Source organism: Rattus rattus, chromosome 16, assembly GCF_011064425.1.
Source record: "Rattus rattus isolate New Zealand chromosome 16, Rrattus_CSIRO_v1, whole genome shotgun sequence".
Lineage (NCBI taxonomy): Eukaryota > Metazoa > Chordata > Mammalia > Rodentia > Muridae > Rattus > Rattus rattus.
This window is the reverse complement of record NC_046169.1, coordinates 5976606-5996313: the sequence shown is the minus strand read 5'-3', so window position 1 is coordinate 5996313 and position 19708 is coordinate 5976606. Positions and strand designations below refer to the sequence as shown.

The window sequence follows — 19708 nt, the reverse complement described above, 5'->3', positions numbered from 1 at the left end:
GTCTTTGTCGTCTTCCCAGTCTGGCCACACTGACCAAATCACCTTCTTCTGCCTCCCGCTTTTAACTTGCTTATTAAGAACGGGTGGCCAGACCTGATTTAGGGACACTGGTTGTAATTCCCCAAGTTCGGAAACATCCACACCCCACACACCCTGGAGTCCGCCTCTGCCTGTAGCTCAGTGACTAAGCTAGCTTGGTCCTTCCTTTGGGTTCTACACATACCCAGTCTTGGACCTTGGACTTAGTAAAAAGCCTGTAGTCCGAGTTTTGACTGAGCAGAACTTTATGCAAATCACCACCTCGAACTCCGTGGATGGCCCGTGGGAAGTCTGTGCATCTGCACACATCCATCTAAAGCCGTCACGCGAGGCCAGGTCCAGAGCACACTCTAGCTGCGCCCTTGGCCCTCGCTCCCCGGGGATAGCAACCGTGGGAGCCCCGGCCCAACGAGACTCCCTCTCCTCCCACGCCCTCTTTTCCTTCCTGGCCGGACGGACGCACTTCCGGCGGATGGGGGGGTTGTCTCGGCCCCGGAAACGGAAGTGAGCGCCTTGGCTGGCCGACTATAGCGGGTTCAGAGGATTTCGCAGAGCTGTTTCCAAGATGGTGAGTGAGCGCGAACGATCGCAGTCGCGGTGGGTATTCGTGGTGTGGGCACGATCACGGCTGCGCGGTCCCGGCGGGTGTCTGACGTGGGCGTGACCAGGGCTGCACGCTCTGGGGTGGTGCTGGTTCCCGTCGGACCGCGCGCGTGGGTTTCCCGGGCCTCCCAGGCCTGCGCGCCCCTTTCCAGCAGTTGAGGCGGATGCACAGGGCATCTCTGAAAGCCAAGCCTTGTGTGGTTGTTGGGACACGCCACGTGCCCTCTCCTTCAGGGTGACTGGACCCTACAGCCCCCAAAGGCCCACGACCGCCTCTTGTATTTATACAACTCAGCCACGATTTTACAAACATCTCTGCCTCTGCTGTGTTGCTCCCGTGTTGTTCATATAGTTAGTGCTTGACTCTCTCTGTTCCCCCTCTGGCCTCTCCTCCTTCCCCACTTTCTGTTTCTCTTTGAGCAGACTCCTGAGTCACCATGGCACAGACCTGATACAAGCACTCCTCCGCAGGCCGTCTGCCCACGTCCAGAAAGCTTGTATTGGCTAATACTGTTAACCATTGTAAAGGAGTGCGAGAAATGCTGAAATATGAATGGTTTTAGGTCTTTACAGACTTATTTTTATCTGATACTGAGCTAGAACCTTAAGGCGTCCTCATTTTATAAAAGGATACTGGGAAGACAGTAACATCAATACTAGAGTTCAGAATTTCTCGTTTGGTGCTTTTCAGTAAATCAGGAGGACACTGTAGTGTCAGTCAGCGTTGGAACAGCAATAATCAGACAGGGCTAGTCCTTGGAAGTCTGTGCTTGGCTGGCAGTCACAGAGTAGGAGTAGGTGACTGTCCACTGTAGATTACATACTGTCTCCCTGATCCCCAGTAGTTTCCTGTGTGAAGAATGGGAATAGTGCCAGGCCCTTGAGTTATAGACTTGGAGCCCTGAACTCTATTTCTCAGATGTTAATGAAGCACAGAAGGAGGTTGTTAGCAGTTTTGGTGGTGAGGTTTGTGGGTTTTGGAGAAACCTTGATATTCAGAATTAGGAAATTGGTGAGGCTCAAGCAAGACCCAATGGGGGCTGGTGGCATTATCCCCCCCCCAAGGTAAAATACACAGATGAAGTAAGTCTATCAAAAAGCTGTTCTCTTCAGAATAGTTCTGTCTAGACTAGTAGTAGAGACCAGGTCAACTGTACCTGAATAGTTTACGCTGTTAGAAGTAGGGTGACAGTGTCAGTTCCAAGGAGCTGTTCTTAACTTTTTGCACTATTTCAACTAGCTGCCTTTATTTTTATAATTATAGAAGACAGCGCCTCCCCCTTTCTGTCAGTTCCTATGACCTCATCTCTAGGTGTCATGTTATAATTTCATCTCTTGGGTTGTGTTTGATCTGCCTGTTCCCTGGGGTTCTCTCCTCAGCCTTTTCACTGGGATAAAACACTACACCCAAAGGGAATGCTCTTTCCACCGAGGAAAAGCTGGCTGATTATACCGAGATTAGGGTAAAACTCAAGGTTTTTGGTTCATACGATTGTGCGTCTTTGAATTTTATCACTTCGTTATCTCAAACTGGTCAGAGTTTGTATATCCCCCCCCCTTTTCCCCCCCTAAAGTGCTTTTCATGTTGGCACATGACCAGGAGTCTTTCTACTCACTGTACCCTGTGTGCTGGCTACCACAATATTTAAGGCTCTCTATAGATCCTGGGTTCCCTAAGGGCACAGCCCTTAGCTTCTCTGTCCTTTAACTAGCATGTTGCCTTTGTGTTGTAGAACGCCAGAGGCCTTGGGTCGCAGCTGAAGGACAGTATTCCAGTTACAGAACTCTCAGCCAGTGGGCCTTTCGAGAGTCATGATCTTCTCCGGAAAGGGTATGTCGGGGGGATTGCGGCCGTGCCTCGTTCTGATGAAATGTGGATTCTTTTCCAGGTGTTCTCCTTGAAAGGCTACAAATGTGCATTTGATTTTGTCTGTAGTGAGTTACATACTCAGGGTGTGGAGAGAAAGAGGGCTACGTGTTCCTAGTAGTGGGAGAACTGTTGTAGCAGGATAACATCAAGCAGGCTTGCAGGAACGGGGTCCTCCTGGTGCATGGAAGCCTTAGAAGGCTTCTGTGGGCTCCTTTGATTGGGGACTGGTACTGGAGATTGAACCTAGGATGTCATAATGGGAAACAAGTGCTCCACTGAGATATGTAGCCCAGCCCTTGGCTTAGTAGGATTCTTACTGCTTGTAACTCAGCCACTGACCTCTCCGTGCTGCTCACTGCTGGAATAATTAACTTCTTTAGGAGACACTAGAAGATAGCAGTTATTCGGCAGTGGTTACCACTGGACGGTGCAAACGGGACTTGAGTTTAGATCCCCAACGCCTATTTAAAGGCAGGTCAGCTAATTGACGGTCACTGTCAGTGAGAGAGCCTGCCTCAGAACAGAAGGTGGAGAGCTGCAGAGGAAGCACCTAATGTCCGTCCTGGCCTACATGTGCAACACCCCCTCCCCACTCCCAACACACACACACACACACACACACACACACACACACACACACACACCCTTAAGAAAGGACGATGGCTGGGTGGTGGTGATGGTGGTGGTGCATGTCTTTAATCCCAGCACTTGGGACGCAGAACTGTCCTGTGAGTTTCTGGAAAGTCAGGGCTACACAGAAACCTGTCTTGAAAAAAGCCCCCACCCCAGAGTTGGGGAGGGAAGGGGAGGGCGGCAGGAGGAAGGGATGATGTGTAGACACCAAGGAAACTAAGCCTTCTGTACAGAGCAGTGCCAACGCAGATATGAACTCACCAAGCTTGTGGCAGCAGGCGACAGAGCCTGCACAGGTCTAACCCAGATGGGTACCGGTGCTAGATGGAGGTGGACAAAAGACCCCATCCCTAACCTAGAAGCTATCTCCAACTGATGAACTCTTGGAAAGGAAGTTATTCTCTTGATGGAGTCTATGTGGATACACAAACTACCCTTAAGGGCAGGCCAAAACAGGCTCAGAAGTAACGTTATTTTTTCTAACTTAGAAACCTTTCGTTTATGTGTTGTGTTTTTATGGGATTTCTGTGTGCAAATGTTTGAGAAAACCCTACTTTCAATAAAAATAAGAAAGGGTGGGGTTGGGGATTTAGCTCAGTGGGAGAGCGCTTGCCTAGGAAGCGCAAGGCCCTGGGTTCGGCCCCCAGCCCCGAAAAAAAAAACCAAAAAAAAAAAAAAAAGAAAGGGAGGGAGGAGGGAGAAAGGACGATGTGCTGTGGCTGCCTGGTTTTACCTGTCCCAGCTCTGTTATCGCCTGGACGATGTCTTGTGGCAGCTAAGTGCTCAGTGTCTCAGAGTGGAGTGAGGAAGTCGACACCGGAAAACACCCAAGTGGTAGCCAGTATTCTCCAGTACTAAGTGGCGGCTGCTTTTGATTTTGTTCTCCAGCTCCCTGTCCTACCTGCTTCTGTAATTTCCGTTTTTAGATACCTGTTTCCAGTGTCTGTCCTCGGCACATCACCTTTCTGCTCAGGCCTACAAGGTCAATGTGACACCCCATGTATTGACATCCTAATTGAAAATGCTGACTCTTCCTACGTTAGAGTGGCATTCCGGTGCTGAGGTCTGGGCACATTCATAGTCCCTGTTGGATTAGTAGTAAGAGACACAGGATATGGCCTCTTGGAAGCATAATTTGATTTGTAGTAAAGTTAATGGGCTGAGGGCTGGAAAGATGGCTTAGCAGTTAAGAGTATTTGTTCTTACAGGGGACCCTGGTTCAGCTCTCAGCAGCCCCATGGAGGCTCATAATCATCTGTAACTTCATTTCCAGGAGATCAGATGCCCTCTTCTGTCCTCTGTGGGGACCAGGGCAAACAGTCACAGACAATTTTTAAAGAAAGTTAATAGGCTAGCCACAGCTAAGTCCTGGGGAGCCCCACCAAACCCTCCAGGAAATGTCACTTCTTTTCTTCCCATTTGGACAGGAAGACTGTACGGGAGGGCGATTTTCATGGCCTACCTCTGTGACGACGATCTGTCCGCAGTCCTCAGTGCATGGCTGTGGTTTCTGGGGTTTTTCAACCCTCAGACTCTGGTTTAGACAGTGCTTAGCATGACAGTGACCAGTGGCCTGGTCCTAACTGGGGGTCCCTTAGGCATGTGGTTTGACCTGTCCTTTACAGTATTGAAGAAAGAGTCTTAGCTAGTATAACTTAAACATATTTATTAGACGATTTACGGGACAGATGGGTGACTCAGTGGTTAAGAGCACTAGCTGCTCTTCTAGAGGACTGGGGTTTGGTTCCTAGCACCCACATAACAGCTAAAAACTGTAACTCCAGTCTTGGGAATCTGGTGCCCTCTGCTGGCCTCCAAGGGCACCAGACACACAGGTTGTACAAAGGCAAAAGTACAGGCAAAAACATCCATGCACATAATAAATTTTTTAAAAAAATTTTTAAATTTACATGAGAACCCATGAAAGACATCAAAATAAAAATGAAACTCAGTAGAAACAGTTTAATGGTAAAAATATGCCACAGCTTTTCAGTGGCATTACGATCAGGGCTTTGTTACATAGGATGGGAGCCAGCTAGCATCCACGTTTGGAAAGCCTCTGTCTTAGGGTCTTTTGGCTGTGAACACACACCACGACCAAGGCAGCTCTTATTTAATTGGGGCTGGCTTAGAGGTTCAGAGATTCGGTCTGTTATCAGCAAGGCAGGAGCATGGCAGCATCCAGGCAGGCATGGGGCAGGAGGAGCTGAGAGTCCTACATCTTCATCTGAGGCTGCTAGCAGAATACTGACTTCCAGGCAGGTAGGGTGACGGTATTAAGGCCCACACCCACAGTGACAGTGACACACCAACTCCAACAGGGCCACACCTCCTAATAGTGCCACTCCCTGGGTCAAGCCTATACAATCCACCACATTCCACTCTCAGGTTCCTATAGTCTTGTTCATACACATGAATCTATGGGGGCCCATACTAAACATACATTTAGTCCACCTTCCAGAGTCCCCATATTCTCCCCAGCAGTCTCAACAATGTTAAAAGTTCAAAGTCTCTTCCGAGTTTTGTCCAATCACTGAACCATAATCCCCAAAGCACCAGCTGGGCAAACTCCAAACTCTGCATCTCCATGTCTGATTTCAAGGTGGTCTTCAGATCTCCAACTCCTTTTTCATCTTTGTTGACTGCAACAAACTTTTGTGAGGTCCGAATTGAACCTCTTCCAGGATGTCTTGAATGAGACACATGGAGGCAGGGATCGATACAATAGCAAGAGGAGTTTAATTCCGACACGTCGGGGTCCTCCCCCTTCAAGGGAGACGACTCCGAGCAGACTCTGACAGGGACTTACATACCTTGCAAACAGTTGGGGGAGAATTCAAACAATTGGTAACTGGGCAGGGTATTATTGATGGGACAAAGTGACCTCCAAGCCGACTCATCAGTGGACCATTCTGGACTTTCCAGGGGCGATGGTTAGGGGTCAAGGGGAGGTTGGTTGGGAGTTACAGGTGGCTTTGTTTGACCGTTTGTCTTGCAGTTGCTCCAGGAACTGAACTAACTCTGCTCCCATTGGAAGGGAGGGGTGGAATTTTCCCCCTGGCCTCAGATTGACCCCAACTCTGGTTCTTTCACTTTCACCTGGGCTGTCTCCACTCCTGTTAGCGGCTTTCTCAGCAGATAGCCCAGACGCTCTGACATCTCCAATGTCTTGGGGTCTCCAAGGCAGCTTCAATGTTACAGTTTCTGGGATCCATACTCAATCTTCTGGGCTCCTCCAAAGGGCTGGCGTCACTTCTCCAGCTCTGCCCTCTGTAGCAGCTCCATTTCACTTTCTGGTGCCCCTTTAATACTCAAACCATATATTTTATGTTTTTCTTTTCTTAGCTTGCTGTGCTTGTTGAAAATGCTCTTCCTGAGACTTAACCAGAGAACAGAGTCTGTGATGGGCGTTTCTGAGACTTCTTTTGTCCTTGCAGTTAATCAGAGTCTCTTCACCTTCACCTCAGGCCGAGTCTTCATGGGAGGGCAGAGAGCAGCCACATTCTTCACCAAAATACCAGAAAAACAGTCTCTAGGCCACATTTTGAAATTCTCCACTGAAAGCTCTTGGGCCCATCCCGGGCCAAGCATATACAAACCGTCACAGCCTCTGTAGTAATTATAGAAGCAGTGTCTGCAGCTGATGGCGGGCTGAGCCTGGCTGCCTGTCATTCACAGTTTCATGTATTTCCACAAACCTTTCTGTTCCACACTGATGAGCACTATCGAGATGATAACAGTGTTCTCGCCCCAGAAAACCTACTGTACACTGCTGTGTATAACAACAGTGACTTGGATTTTTTTTTTGTTTTTTTTGTTTTTGTTTTGTTTTTTGTTTTTTGTTTTTTGAGGGGCTGGGAAGAGTTATTGTTTCTCTGTGTAGCCCTGGCTATTGTGGAACTCGCTCTGTGGACCAGGCTGGCCTCGAACTCAGAGATCCACCAGCCTCTGCCTCTTGGGTGCTGGAACTAAAGGCTCTCACAGCCTGACTGTAGTTACAGTCTCAGGGGTAGCAGTGGAGATTGTGTCCCAGGCTTCGGGCGCTCCAGTTACACCCACAGTCTTTTATTGAATTTTTTTGTTGCATTTTAACTAGCTGACATTCCACTGTTCACTGTTGATATCATCTGTGCTGTCCTGAGGGTGGAGGCCACCCACAGTGCAGCCCACGGACGGTGCAGTACCCAGGATCTCCTTGATTGTTTAGAGAGCTCTCTGGCCAAAGACCAGTGTTGCATCTGGTGAGCAGCGTTGGCAATCAGAAGTGATATTTCCACTGCGTTTAATGTTCTTCCGCTTCTTTCTGTTTCGTTGTGGCTCCTTAAAATTAAGGGTTTTGATAGTCAAGGCAGAGGCACAGGGCACCACCTCGGTCTCGGCCTACTACTATGAATGATCAGTTTTACTGTAGCCCTGAGACTGTTGCAGTCACCAGTGGTCTGGGCGATGTCATCACAAACTGTCTTTGGATACAGACCCAGGGGACCGATCTTGGGGGCCAAGGCGGATGTGCTCCCGACCTCAACTCTGCATCTCAAGCACATGACTTTGATCATGGTGAGGGCACCTGGTGTCAGATGGATCCGGATTGCGGGCGACCAAAGAAGGTTGCACCATAGCCTCCTGATCGGAAAGTCAAAAAAATGGATGTTTACATGTGCAGCTTAGAGCTGTGGTAGAGATTATATGTAGCACCCTGTTAAATATCTGTGCTTTCTCTTTTCCTTCTAGGTTTTCTTGTGTGAAAAATGAACTTTTGCCCAGTCACCCTCTTGAATTATCAGAAAAAAATGTGAGTATGTTATGTATGTCTTTCTTGTTTAAAACAAACTACTTTTTAAGAGTTAATTTACTTATTTTATGTGTATTGGTATTTTGTTTGCTTCTACTTCTGCATACTAGAGGAGGCCATCACGCAGCTGTTAGCTGCCACATGTGTGCTGGGACTTGAACTCAGGACCTTAGAGCTCTTAACCACCAGGCCCTATGACTTTCTTTTTTATCCCCTGCTAGAGGAGAAATAGAAGTAAGCATGGGCACCTTGAAGACATTTGGGGTACCAATCCCTGGTGTTCATTGGCTGGCCTTGCTGAATCTCTGGGTTCTGTGAGAGACCCTGCCTCACAGAATAAGATGGGGGACTGTTGAGGAAAAGCTGGTGTTGACTCTCCCCCGTGTCTGCAGGAATACCTGTACATGAACACATGTAAACCACATGTACACATTGCCACACACAGATGTAGAGATACAGTGTTATAAACCTGTCAGGAAGAAATGAACACTTTAAATCCCAGAGGGATGTCAACTCTTGGCCTCAGGATTGTCAGTGTTGCGTTTTCAGTGTTGCTCTGTCTGTAGCAAGCTTTTAGCTTAGAGCTACTCTGTCTTCTGCAGTTCCAGCTCAACCAGGACAAGATGAACTTTTCCACCCTGAGGAACATCCAGGGTCTGTTTGCTCCCCTGAAGTTACAGATGGAGTTTAAGGCTGTGCAGCAGGTGAGTCTGTCCCTGTCCCACGCGTGCTAATGTTCTCGTGCTAGATGTCAGACCTTACCCTCCGTCTCCCTGTCCTGCCTCCTTCTGTAGCACGTGACCTTGTTACTGCTTCATAGGGGAAAAGTTGTCACGTGGAAAATGGCTTCATGTCATAGACGCAGTGCAGCTGTCTGCCTGCGCTTCTCTGCCCTCTGCGGGCAGCCGCCGTGCGTGCACAGCTGGGCGTGCCCGTTGCTAAAGAGTAGCTGTGCAGATGTCCCGCCTGGGTTCTGGGCCCCATTGCGTCACCCTACCTCAGGGAACAGGGCAGCAGCCCTGCCTGTTGCAGACACCTTTTTCTTCTCTCCTTGCTTTGGCTCTTTAGAAGCTGTTACCTACGTTCAGATCCTGTGGTAAAATTGTATCAATCCCTAATTAATTAATAATTAGTTTTGAGATAGGTTTTCTCTCACCTCGTAACTCTTTTTTTTTTTTGGTTCTTTTTTTCGGGGCTGGGGATCGAACCCAGGGCCTTGCGCTTCCTCACCTCGTAACTCTTAACTGGCCTGGAACATGCTTTGTAGAACATGCTGGCCTTGAACTCCCAGAGACCTGCCTGCCCATGCCCACTATGTGCAGGGGTTAAAGGGGTGTGCCAGCACGCCTCGCCCCCACTTCTCTCCTCACTTGTCAGCTTGTCCAGGTTCAGCTGCTGGAAGCCATTGTTCCCCGTGTCTGTACTTTACTTTCTCCTCTGAGATGGTGTCGTCTGGTTCCCAGGGCGTGTGTGTGTGTGTGTGTGTGTGTGTGTGTGTGTGTGTGCGTGTGCGTGCGCACGTGTGCGTTTGTGGGGGGTGGAGGGGAGGTTGACACTCAAAGCTCCTTCCTTTTCTCTGTATTTTTGTAGACCTCAGACTGGTGTCCCCTTCCTCTCTGAAACCCATTTGCAGCTCTGTGGTTCCTTCTGTCTGTCACCTGAGATGCTGGTGGTGCCAGAGGCCATCTTTGTTCTCCCTCCTGTTTCCTGCCTGTCCTTCGCAGTTACTCGGTGCTGTTGACTTTCTCTAACTCTCCGGACCTGCTTTTCTGGTTGGAAGGCCCTCAGGCATCTTGGGTTTCACGGGCTGTGCAGAATAACTCATTATTCTTCCTTGTGGGTACATAGGTTTCACCTAAGGCAGACGATGGAATGTTAGCTCTGGTTGCCTCACTCGGTGCCTTGTGGCCCCCACCCCTGGTCCTTACCAGATCTCCCTGCTCCTCACCCCCCACCTCCACCCCCACCATGACTGTAAACACCTCGCGTGTCACACTCCTCACTTTGCCCTCCAGGTAAAACCCAGGCACCTAATGCCTTGGCACCTGGCCTCCCTTTTGGACTTTCGTGTATTTGTTTCCTGCTATGACGGACCCTTTCTCTGCCTGGCTAGACTTGAGTCTTGCAGCAGGGCTGTGAGTGCTGTTGATTTTGTAGGTTTGTAGTTCTCGAAGCTACTTGAAGTACTTCTTTGCGAGAATACTGCTCTAAAATGGCTTTGAGTGAGAATGGCCGAGTCTGAGTGTTTTAGACTAATCTAAATTTCAGTCTAAACTAGTCTAACAACGTGAGAGTAGCAGTCTGAGCACATTTGCTGTTGCTTATGGTTTATTTAGTCTTATTGTGTGTGGGTGTGTGTGTGTTTGCATAAATACCTGTGTGTCTGTGCACTGTGTGTAGAGTGATCGCAGGGACCAGATATCTTAGGAACTGACTCACAGGCTGTTCTTAGCCTCTATAGGTGCTGGGAAGCTAGCCTGTTTTCCCTGGAAGAGCAGCTGGCTCGTAACTGCGAGCCATCCTCAATTCCTAGCCGGTGTGAAGTGGAAGAACAGTGCAGGTTGTCAGGCTTGGCACAGCTCTTAGCCTCCCTTGTCTCCTGTCTTTGCCTGGGTTTGAGCTGGATATCGCTAATAAAATTGACAGCCTGTCTCCTATCTAGTCACCTGTTGACGGTGAGGGAGTTTACTTAAAATTTGGTGTTTGTTTACTCACAAGTTGGAGATTATGATGCCTTCTTTACATGATTGTCATAAGACTGATCTTTTGTGACAGATGTCTGACATGTGCTTAAGCATTTAGTTAATGATGGCTGAGTTCATTGTTTATTATGCTTTTGGCCACCGTGAGATAGCTAGCTTTTTTTTTTCTTTTTCTTCGGAGATGGGGACTGAACCCAGGGCCTTGCACTTGCTAGGCAAGCGCTCTACCACTGAGCTAAATCCCCAACCCGAGATAGCTAGCTTTGAGTTTCTGTGGTGGGCATGGAATCGAGGGCACGTCCCATGACGTTCTTACAGTCAGCTGCTGAGTTCTGACTGGCTTCTTGGACGCTCTCCATCCCTGGGAATAGAGCGAGCTGGAGATCTCACCCCTGACATTCTGTTAAGCGGACTCTGTGGGAAGTTTATTTCTTCATTACCCATTGCTGAACTTTTGGCTTACTTTTTAAAAATTGCTTAATTTAAAAAAAAAAATTGACAGCCTGAGTTTTTAATACCATTTTGTCAAAAATCTTTGCTAATGTATATTCCTTGCCTTCCTGGTCCCCATCCTTGTGTTTTGCAAGCCCCACCTTTGATTCTGCTTCCCGGATCCTTTGCACTCTCCTCCACTTAGTGGTTCCCGTTTCTATTTCTGCTGCTTCCTCTTCTCTCTTCTCCATGCTTCCTTTTTCAGTTTTGAATGACAGCTGGAGAATTCTTTCCACACTGTAAAGACTAAGTAGCGTTATAGGCTATTGGCAACTGAGAATAGTACCCTCTCTCTGAGTAGTGAGGGTCGGTCCCCCTGTCACTGCCTCTGCAGACGCTGACCACAGGATTAGTTTCGGTCATGGCCTCACTCACTGCTCACCACCTAGTACTCTGAGTAAAGTATAAAGGCGATGGGTATGACCACGTTGCAAGCGGCAGTGGCTGCCCTGACTGTGCGCGGTCTTTCAGGCAGGTAACCTGCAGAGAGCTGTGTCAGTGGTTGTCAGGCTGTGAATCCACATGGCTTCTGTCTGCACAGCCCATCCCGTCCCCCCTCGCCCCCCATGACTTGGTCAGTAATCGTCAGACTATGAATCCAGATGTTTCTGTCTGCACAGCCTGTCCCTCCTCCCCCATGGCTTGGTCAGTGATTGTCATGGACTGTGAATCCAGATGTTTCTGTCTGCACAGCCTGTCCCCCTCCCCCATGGCTTGGTCAGTGATCGTCATGGACTGTGAATCCAGATGTTTCTGTCTGCACAGCTTGTGAACCTTTCCCCGTGCTTCATTTGGTTTCCAGTCCATACCTGCCTGTTGCTGGAGTGACACTGTGACTTTAGAGTCCCCCTGAGTGGGTTTGGTCTGCATTTCTGGTTAGCACTGTATCTGCAAAGGTTACCTTTTAGCTTTGTGCTGAGCAGCTCAGAGCAGCACACAGTCCCCTTGGCAGGTGAGAGTGACTCTCACTCGCTTGGATCCTCCTGGGGCCTGGTCTCTCTGAGCTGGAGCGAGGTGGGCTCCGGGCGTGCTCTCTTCCCCAACAGAAACAACCCCCAAGACTCAGTGGGCATGTGGGTTATATGGTGGCAGGAAGCACTGGCAGATGTGGTGGGTAAAGTTTCGGTGCCGGTGCCAGCGCACTTTAAAACTCCGTCTGTCCCTAAGATGTGAGTTATTCTTTCCCACCCGCTGAATTACAGTTTTACTTAGTTTTCCACATTCTTCAAATAAAGAGCGAAGAGCATGGAACCGCGGCCTGTAGTCGGCCTCCCTGATTCTCCTGAAGCTCTTTGTCCTTCTCCCCAGGTTCAGCGTCTTCCGTTTCTTCCAAGCTCAAACCTCTCACTGGATATTTTGAGGGGCAACGACGAGACCATTGGTTTTGAGGATATTCTTAATGGTGAGTGGCACTCAGCACCGGGGAACCCTGTACTGGACGAGGTGACAGCGGCCAGCAGAGTCTGTCCCAGGGAGATCCTGGGAGACATTCGTAGTCATTCACAGCCCTGAGATAAGAGTTAATGGTAATTACTTTATAAGTCAAGCTGGTTCATTGTTCTGAGGTTCGCCATTTCAGTCAGTTGAACAGTCATTCAGTTCTGTGCCATATTTACTGAGGCTGATGCCCGTTCTGTTCATCTGGAGTCCATGGTAGTGTGTGCTTCAAGGTCCTCAGCGTTTGTGGGACTGGTTTTCAGAAGGAGTTAGATAAACTCTTCCTTTAAAACTTAAAACCCCCCATCCAGTGATGCTGTGCTGAGGTGGGCTGTGAGAAGGAAGGACGAGTCTGCCATTCATCACCAAGTTCCCCCAGGAATGGTTTTGTGGATGAGTAAGAGCCGTGCACACAGCATCCTCTGCTTCAGGCCCAGGGGTGATAGGCAGGTCTGGCCCCGCCCCGGGCACAGCCTCCACCAGGTCCACCCCAGCAGTGCAGGGGAACTGGGAAAAACCCAGCACAACTCCACTGTGTTTATGTAGCTGGTGCTTGGGGGTGGACACAGCAGAAGTCCAGTGAGGCACTGTCCCAAGGGGGCGTCACGAATGCTGGGAAACCTGGGATTCCTGAGCTCGTTCAGCCTGGTATAAATGCTGACTCATGAATGCTGGGAAACCTGGGATTTCTGAGCTTGTTCAGCCTGGTATAAATGCTGACTCATATCAAGTTCTCTGGACTTAGGTGTTGCAAAAAGAGAAGGGAGATCTTGAGCTTCAGTTCAGTCTCATTAAGGCTCTGGGCAAGGCAGTAAATGCGCACAGTGAACGTCGGGTCCGCCCGCCTCAGATGGAGGAGGTGGACTTGAAACGGCAAAGATGGACTGCCATAAGCTCTGGGGATGAACGTCAGGTTGGGTCAGGAGGGCAGGTGCCTGCTGGGTGTGAGACACAAGCTGATTCGTCAGTTCAGTTAGAGGGAAGACTGTCTGAGGCCAGGGAGACAGTAGACTCGGGTAGAGGGAAGACTGTCTGAGGCCAGGGAAACAGTAGACTCGGGTCTGACGGCTAAGGCTCGCCCTTCGAGCAATCAGACAAGTTAGCCTCCTTCCTTACAGCAAGAGTAAGTGAGCTGAGGGGTGGGAAGGGCTTGTCCTGTGTCCTGGGAGCTCACTGCACACCTCCTAACTTGCCACCGTGCTGCGTGCTTCCTGTTTCGGTAAGAGTGGTGATCCGCTCTTACAAAGTCGGAACTTGAAGAGATGGAGTGGAAAGAAGGTTAACAAATGAGCGTACTCTGTGGTCACAGCTACCACACCCCTCACACTGGTTCTTCCCTTCCCCAAGCCCGCTTTGCTCCCTTATTTCCTTGGTCCTTCATCTGTGCGGACTGTACTGGTTTGACACATTAGGCTCGGTCAGTGTTGCTAGGGCGAGACTTGTCCTGGAAGCTTTCATTGCTAGGACTTGTCAGCGGCTTTCGGTGTGTTACCACAGTCCAGCTTTTCCCATCCAAACTCGAGGAGGTGGGACTTGAGGTGTTCTCGCTTTGGGATTCTGATTTCTGTTTGTGTATGTGATGGAACAGAGAATGGGAAAGATAAAATGTTTTTACTGCTTAGATTGTCCTCCGTCAGGTAAGGAGCCATGGGAAGCTTCAGAACCTTGGGAGAAAGGTTTTCTTTCTCTTTTAGATTTATTTTTATGTGGATCGGTGTTTTGCCTGCATGAGTTCCAGAGCTCCTCCAACTGTTGTGGGAAGTGAAGTGTGTGTAGCTGGGTTCCTTCAAGCAAGATACAAACCTGTTTTACCGCCCACCCCACCTTCCTAGGCCCCTTTGTCAGTTCCCTCTCCAGCCCTAGCCCTAGCTCGCTTGCTGTCACACGGGGTTGCTTTAGATGATCACAGATCCTGATACGATGACTCCTGCATTTCCTTCTGTGTCTGAACACCCATTAACAGCGCCTGTTTCTGTTTCTTTCCAGATCCATCACAGAGTGAACTGATGGGCGAGCCACACATGATGGTGGAATATAAGCTGGGCTTGCTGTGATGCAGGGCGCCGTGCAGGAACCACGGATGTGCTTCTCGTAGTTGCCTCTGCCGAGGTCTGATGTTCACAGCATTAAAGTACTGAGAGGATCGCTGGGTCATGTGGACGTGTTTGGGGCGTGGTTTTTGGTTGTGAAAGCCTAGAGGTGGTTTCTAAGCTCTTAGGTTACAGAAAAGTCCGACTTCTGAAAATGTGTTTCTTAGAAATGCTACAAATGCAACAACGTTCCCAGGAGCCTCCTTCAGAGTCACGGCTGTGACTGGATTTGGTGGCAGCACCCGGCACAGCCTTAGCTTTGCTCTGCAGGATGCTACTTGCACCTTAAGGGCTCTAGCCAAATGTTCTCACAAGTCGAAAAGTCGGCGTTTGCAGAGTTTGATCTTTTCTGAGGGAGAAGTTAGATGCAGCAGCTGGGGCGTGCAGCTTGGGTTTACCTCACGCTTCAGCTTATCAAGCAGTGTTCTATGGTAGGAAAGTGCAGGCCACTTGCTTTTAAGTTACATAGCAAGGTACAGAAATGTTTTTAAGTTAGAATATTCCTACTATATACCCATGAATAGTTCCATACTACTTTATTTAAATACATTTTCAACATAATGGTCCTTAAAATATTGTTTATAGAACTGGTCTATAAAACCTCAAGTTTTTCCTGGGTGTGGTAGTGTACACTTCAGTCTCCGCACCGGAGAGGCAGGGCAGGTAGATATTTGGGATTTTCAGGCCAGCTTGGTCTACGGAGCGAGTTCCAGACCAGCCAGAAGTACACAGTGAGACCCTGTCAAAAACAAAGACCTTAAAGTTTTCAGAATACTAGTAAATGGATCATTTTTTTTTTTTAACTAGATCTGAAGTATTCGATTATTAGCTTCTTCAGAACGTCTTTATCACCTGAGTTTCGGACCTGAAATACTTGATAAAGCACTGCAGATATTTTGGGTGACACCTTGTGTTCTGGGCCGCTACAGGCATTCAGTGGGTGGAGTGCAGAATGCAGCTGAGTATCTGTCTGCAGTGCATAGGACATTAGTGTGTGGCCAAGTGACACAAAGGAATTTTGTTTTCTATTTTTAAAGAACTCTGAGTTTGTGTGTGTGAGTGCCTGCCTGTGTGTCTGACCATGTGTGCCTGGTGTCTGCAGAAGTCAGGAGGATGTGTGTGTGAGTGCCTGCCTGTGTGTCTGACCATGTGTGTGCCTGGTGTCTGCAGAAGTCAGGAGGATGTGTGTGTGAGTGCCTGCATGTGTGTCTGACCATGTGTGTGCCTGGTGTCTGCAGAAGTCAGGAGGATGTGTGTGTGAGTGCCTGCATGTGTGTCTGACCATGTGTGCCTGGTGTCTGCAGAAGTCAGGAGGATGTGTGTGTGAGTGCCTGCATGTGTGTCTGACCATGTGTGTGCCTGGTGTCTGCAGAAGTCAGGAGGATGTGTGTGTGAGTGCCTGCATGTGTGTCTGACCATGTGTGCCTGGTGTCTGCAGAAGTCAGGAGGCCTCAGCCGCCCTGGAACTGGAGTTACAGATGGCTGTGAGCCACCGTGTGGGTGCTGGCGGTCAAGCCTGGGTTCTCTAAGAGCAGCCAATGCTCGGAACTGCTGGGCCATCATTCCAACCCCTTGGTTTTCATTTTTGGCTGTCCTTGAACTCCTAGTCCTCCTGCTTCAGCCTCCAAAGTGCCAGGGTCCCAGACATCTGTCATGTCTCTTCATGGTTTATATTAAAGTGGCGGCCTTCCTGTCCCAGGAGAGCTTCTAATGAACAGTCTAGAGCTAGGACACGAACTACTGGTGCCTAACCTGGAGTCTGTGGTCTTTTCTTGCAGTTTGGAAATTATTTGGGTTCCTTGAAATTTGTAAATGGCCTGGATTCTTCCTCTTAGGTCCTCTGCTGTGTTGGAGCATGGGTTACTGGTCTCCTTGCTCCCGTTCTGCTTCTGAGTTATCAGTCTTAGTGTGGGAGGCCCTTTACAGGAAGGTCCCGGATCTGATGGAAAAGGGCTCCGTGCCCTCCTCCCTCAGTACTCCCAACACCAAGCAGTTCTGCAGCAGACACTGACAGGCTGTCCTTAATTCCACTCTGTTTGTCAACAAGGACTTAAGGGCAGGAGAGGGCTCTGTCCTGCCACACTGCCCTGGTCCAGACGGCAGTCATGAGTTGTGCAATTACAGACTGGTTACAAATGCTTTCATATGCCTGCCCGCCTGCCCGCCTGCCTCAGGTTAGTGGTTTGCAAGCACAGCTCACAACCCGTGTGTAAAAGGATTCTCCTAAAAGACAGATGCACAGGTGGAAGAGGCTGGAATATCCATCCCTCTCGAGGGATTTCCATGGAAGCTCATTAACTCACAACCCCTCTCCCTTAGGGGAGTGAGGCTGGGGGAGGGGCAACTCCCAGTTTGATCACAGTATTAGTATTTGACGGAAATTCTTAACACTAAGGATGAGGGAGGCATGGAAGATGTGGTAGGGGGAGCAGGAGGAACTGGGGTTCTAACATGGGAGTGTGGCCACATCCGTGTGTTCCTTCTGCCTCTGGAAACAGACAGGCTTGCTGCCTTCTCATTGGCCCCTGGGTGATGGGTTATCTCCACCTTCTCGAGGAGTCCTTGAAGGAGACAGTGCTCTTCTAGACACAAGGGCAGTTGCACATAGGTTCTCGGCAGTGAGCACAGGCCTGTGTGAGCTCAAGCCAGAGTCCGAGCGCTGAGGCAGGTAGGGTGCGCTCGAAATCTCATACCAGCTCCGAGAGCTTGACAGCTGCTGGGATCTCAGGGTGGGATCCCTGCCGGGACCACCACACCCCACTCCCAAGACCCTAAGAGTTTGGAAACAAAAACCTGTCAGAAGTTGGGTAGGGAGGTTACAATGGAGACCGGACTAGGGAGGAATTTGGGGTGTAGGATTTGATTAAAATAGACTGTGCGAAGTTCTCAAACATTTTTAAAATTAATTACTGTTTAGTATGTGTGTGTGGTGGGTGGGTGTGCTCACGTGCCTGCACACATACCACACACACACACACACACACACACACACACACACACACACACACACACACCCTGTCACAGGACAGCTTGTAGGAGTCAGTTCTCTCCTACCATTTGAGTCCCAGGGATTGAACTCAGGTTGTTGGTCTTGGTGGCAAGCACCTTTATCTCGGGAGCCATCTTGCCAGCCTCGGGTTAGTTTCTAAAGATCCCATTGTGGATCTACTGAATTCAGATACCCAGAGCATAAAACCAGGGGAATTCTCCCTCCTTCCCCATTTCCTGCCCCCCCACACACACACCCCCGATGCTGGCGACTCTGGGTTCTAATATACCGGCATCTCTTTAGAACGCTGACCACAAGGCAACCCTCCCTTGTTCTCAGCCCCTTGATCCACGCCTCATTCCAGGACCTCTGGTGGATGTCTGAAGCTGGGTATTATGTACTGCCTAACTCTCACAAACTTTGTTTTTCCTTGAGACATAATGCCTGCGATGACTAATTGACCAGTTGGGTCGAGTCAAAGGCAGTAGCTGACAGTAAACTGAAGTGACCGCTGCAGCGTCCTGCAGTAAAACCCTCTGGCTGGGTTCAAGACCAGACCCTGGTGTGTGTGGACTTTGACCACAGGTAAAAGCCAGTGAGCTAACATGGAGAGAACAAGAAGAAAGGACACGGGCGGTGCTGTGCGTTTCGATTTGGGTGTTGTGTGGTCATCCTGGAAACACGCTCCACTCCCACGACACAGACTTGAGGACATGAGACAGCCACACTTACTGGGCCAGCAGTTGGCCCCTCAAAGTAGTATCTCAGTAGGTTTCTGCTCACCCAAGCAGCTGTCTGTGGCCCCTCCTGTGTAAGATCACCCTGACGTCTCAGTGGCAGTCACTGCGGCCGTCCGGACCGCTGGTGTGGATGGGAGTTTGCCCATCTGCTTTGCAGTGTTGGCATCAAATACAGGGCCTTGCACCTGGCAGGGTTTTGTAACCCTAAGTGGGTTTTCTCAGATTATAGAAAAGTCATGGCGTCTGCATCATCACATATGAAAACAGAAATCTGATAAAGGGGCTGGGGGGACAGCTAGGTAAAGTGCTCACGTTGCCAACAGGAAGCCCTGACACTGTCGGTCCCTCAGACACCATCTAAAAAGCCAGCCGTGTTGGTGTGAGTCGGAATCCCAGTTCCGAGGAGGCAGAAAACAGGAGGATCCCTTGACTCACTGGCCAGCCAGGCCCGGGTCCTGGGAGAGCCCCAGACCAGAGAAAGACCCATTTTTAAAAACCAAATTGGGTGGTGATTGAGGATCCACAGGCACAAACACACACCTGCACAGGAAGAGTCTGGAAACAAATCAACCTGAAAGGGTAACACTGCTGTTTGCAGGTTCAGCTTAGGAGCCAGTGGGGCGTGGTTACTTCACAAACTATTAGAGTTGTAATTTAAACAGTTCTTGTAGATACATGCAAAGGAATTGTAGCCTTCAAGTTTAGTTCTGCAAACATTACTGAGCACACAATGAGCAAAGACCATCCCTGTCCTCAAAGAGACCACTGGGAGGGACGCAATACGGTCTTGGGCTGGAGAGGTCGGTGGTTAGAGCACTGGCTGCTCTTGCAGAGGACCTGGGTTCAGTTCCCAGCCCTCCTGGCGGCTCACAACCATCTGTAACTCCAGTTCCAGGACCCGCTAATGTCCTCTGAGCACGGCATACATACGGTGCACAGACAAAACAGAGCCACCTCAAGAGTTCACTTGGTGTAGGAGGCAGGGCAGTCACACACTAAAAAAAACCTCTTTAAAAATACATTGGAGGGCTGGAGAGATGGCTCAGCCGTTAAAGGCTAGGCTCACAACCAAAAATATAAAAATACATTGGAAGGGGTTGGGGATTTAGCTCAGTGGTAGAGCACTTGCCTAGCAAGCTCAAGGCCCTGGGTTCAGTCCTCAGCTCCGAAAAAAAAAAAAAGAAAAAAATACATTGGAAAATGGCATTCTTGTTCATACAGAGGGCTGTGGAAGCCCTGCAGAGACGGGTTGGGGCGTGGTGAACCCTGGGCACACAGGGAAAGCAAGGCTTTTTTGCTGAGAAGGGATGAGCTGAACAGT

The 19708-nt window shown here is 49.5% G+C and overlaps 1 protein-coding gene across 1 annotated transcript; it reads left to right on the top strand.

The window, feature by feature from the left end:
- The first annotated feature begins 499 nt into the window (after positions 1–499).
- On the top strand, positions 500–14712 carry Pomp (proteasome maturation protein). The gene is made up of 6 exons (XM_032886908.1): positions 500–607; positions 2376–2473; positions 7877–7937; positions 8540–8641; positions 12440–12533; positions 14555–14712. Exons 1-6 carry the CDS (start codon positions 605–607, stop codon positions 14620–14622), a joined length of 426 nt encoding a protein of 141 aa, XP_032742799.1. The 5' UTR covers positions 500–604; the 3' UTR covers positions 14623–14712.
- The last annotated feature ends 4996 nt before the right edge of the window (positions 14713–19708 follow it).

Bases quoted from the DNA above. Each gene is read 5' to 3' on its own strand.
- Pomp (XM_032886908.1), top strand. The intron at 2,474-7,876 runs GTATGTCGGGGG...TTTTCCTTCTAG, and splicing joins CATGATCTTCTCCGGAAAGG to GTTTTCTTGTGTGAAAAATG. The intron at 7,938-8,539 runs GTGAGTATGTTA...TGTCTTCTGCAG, and splicing joins TTGAATTATCAGAAAAAAAT to TTCCAGCTCAACCAGGACAA.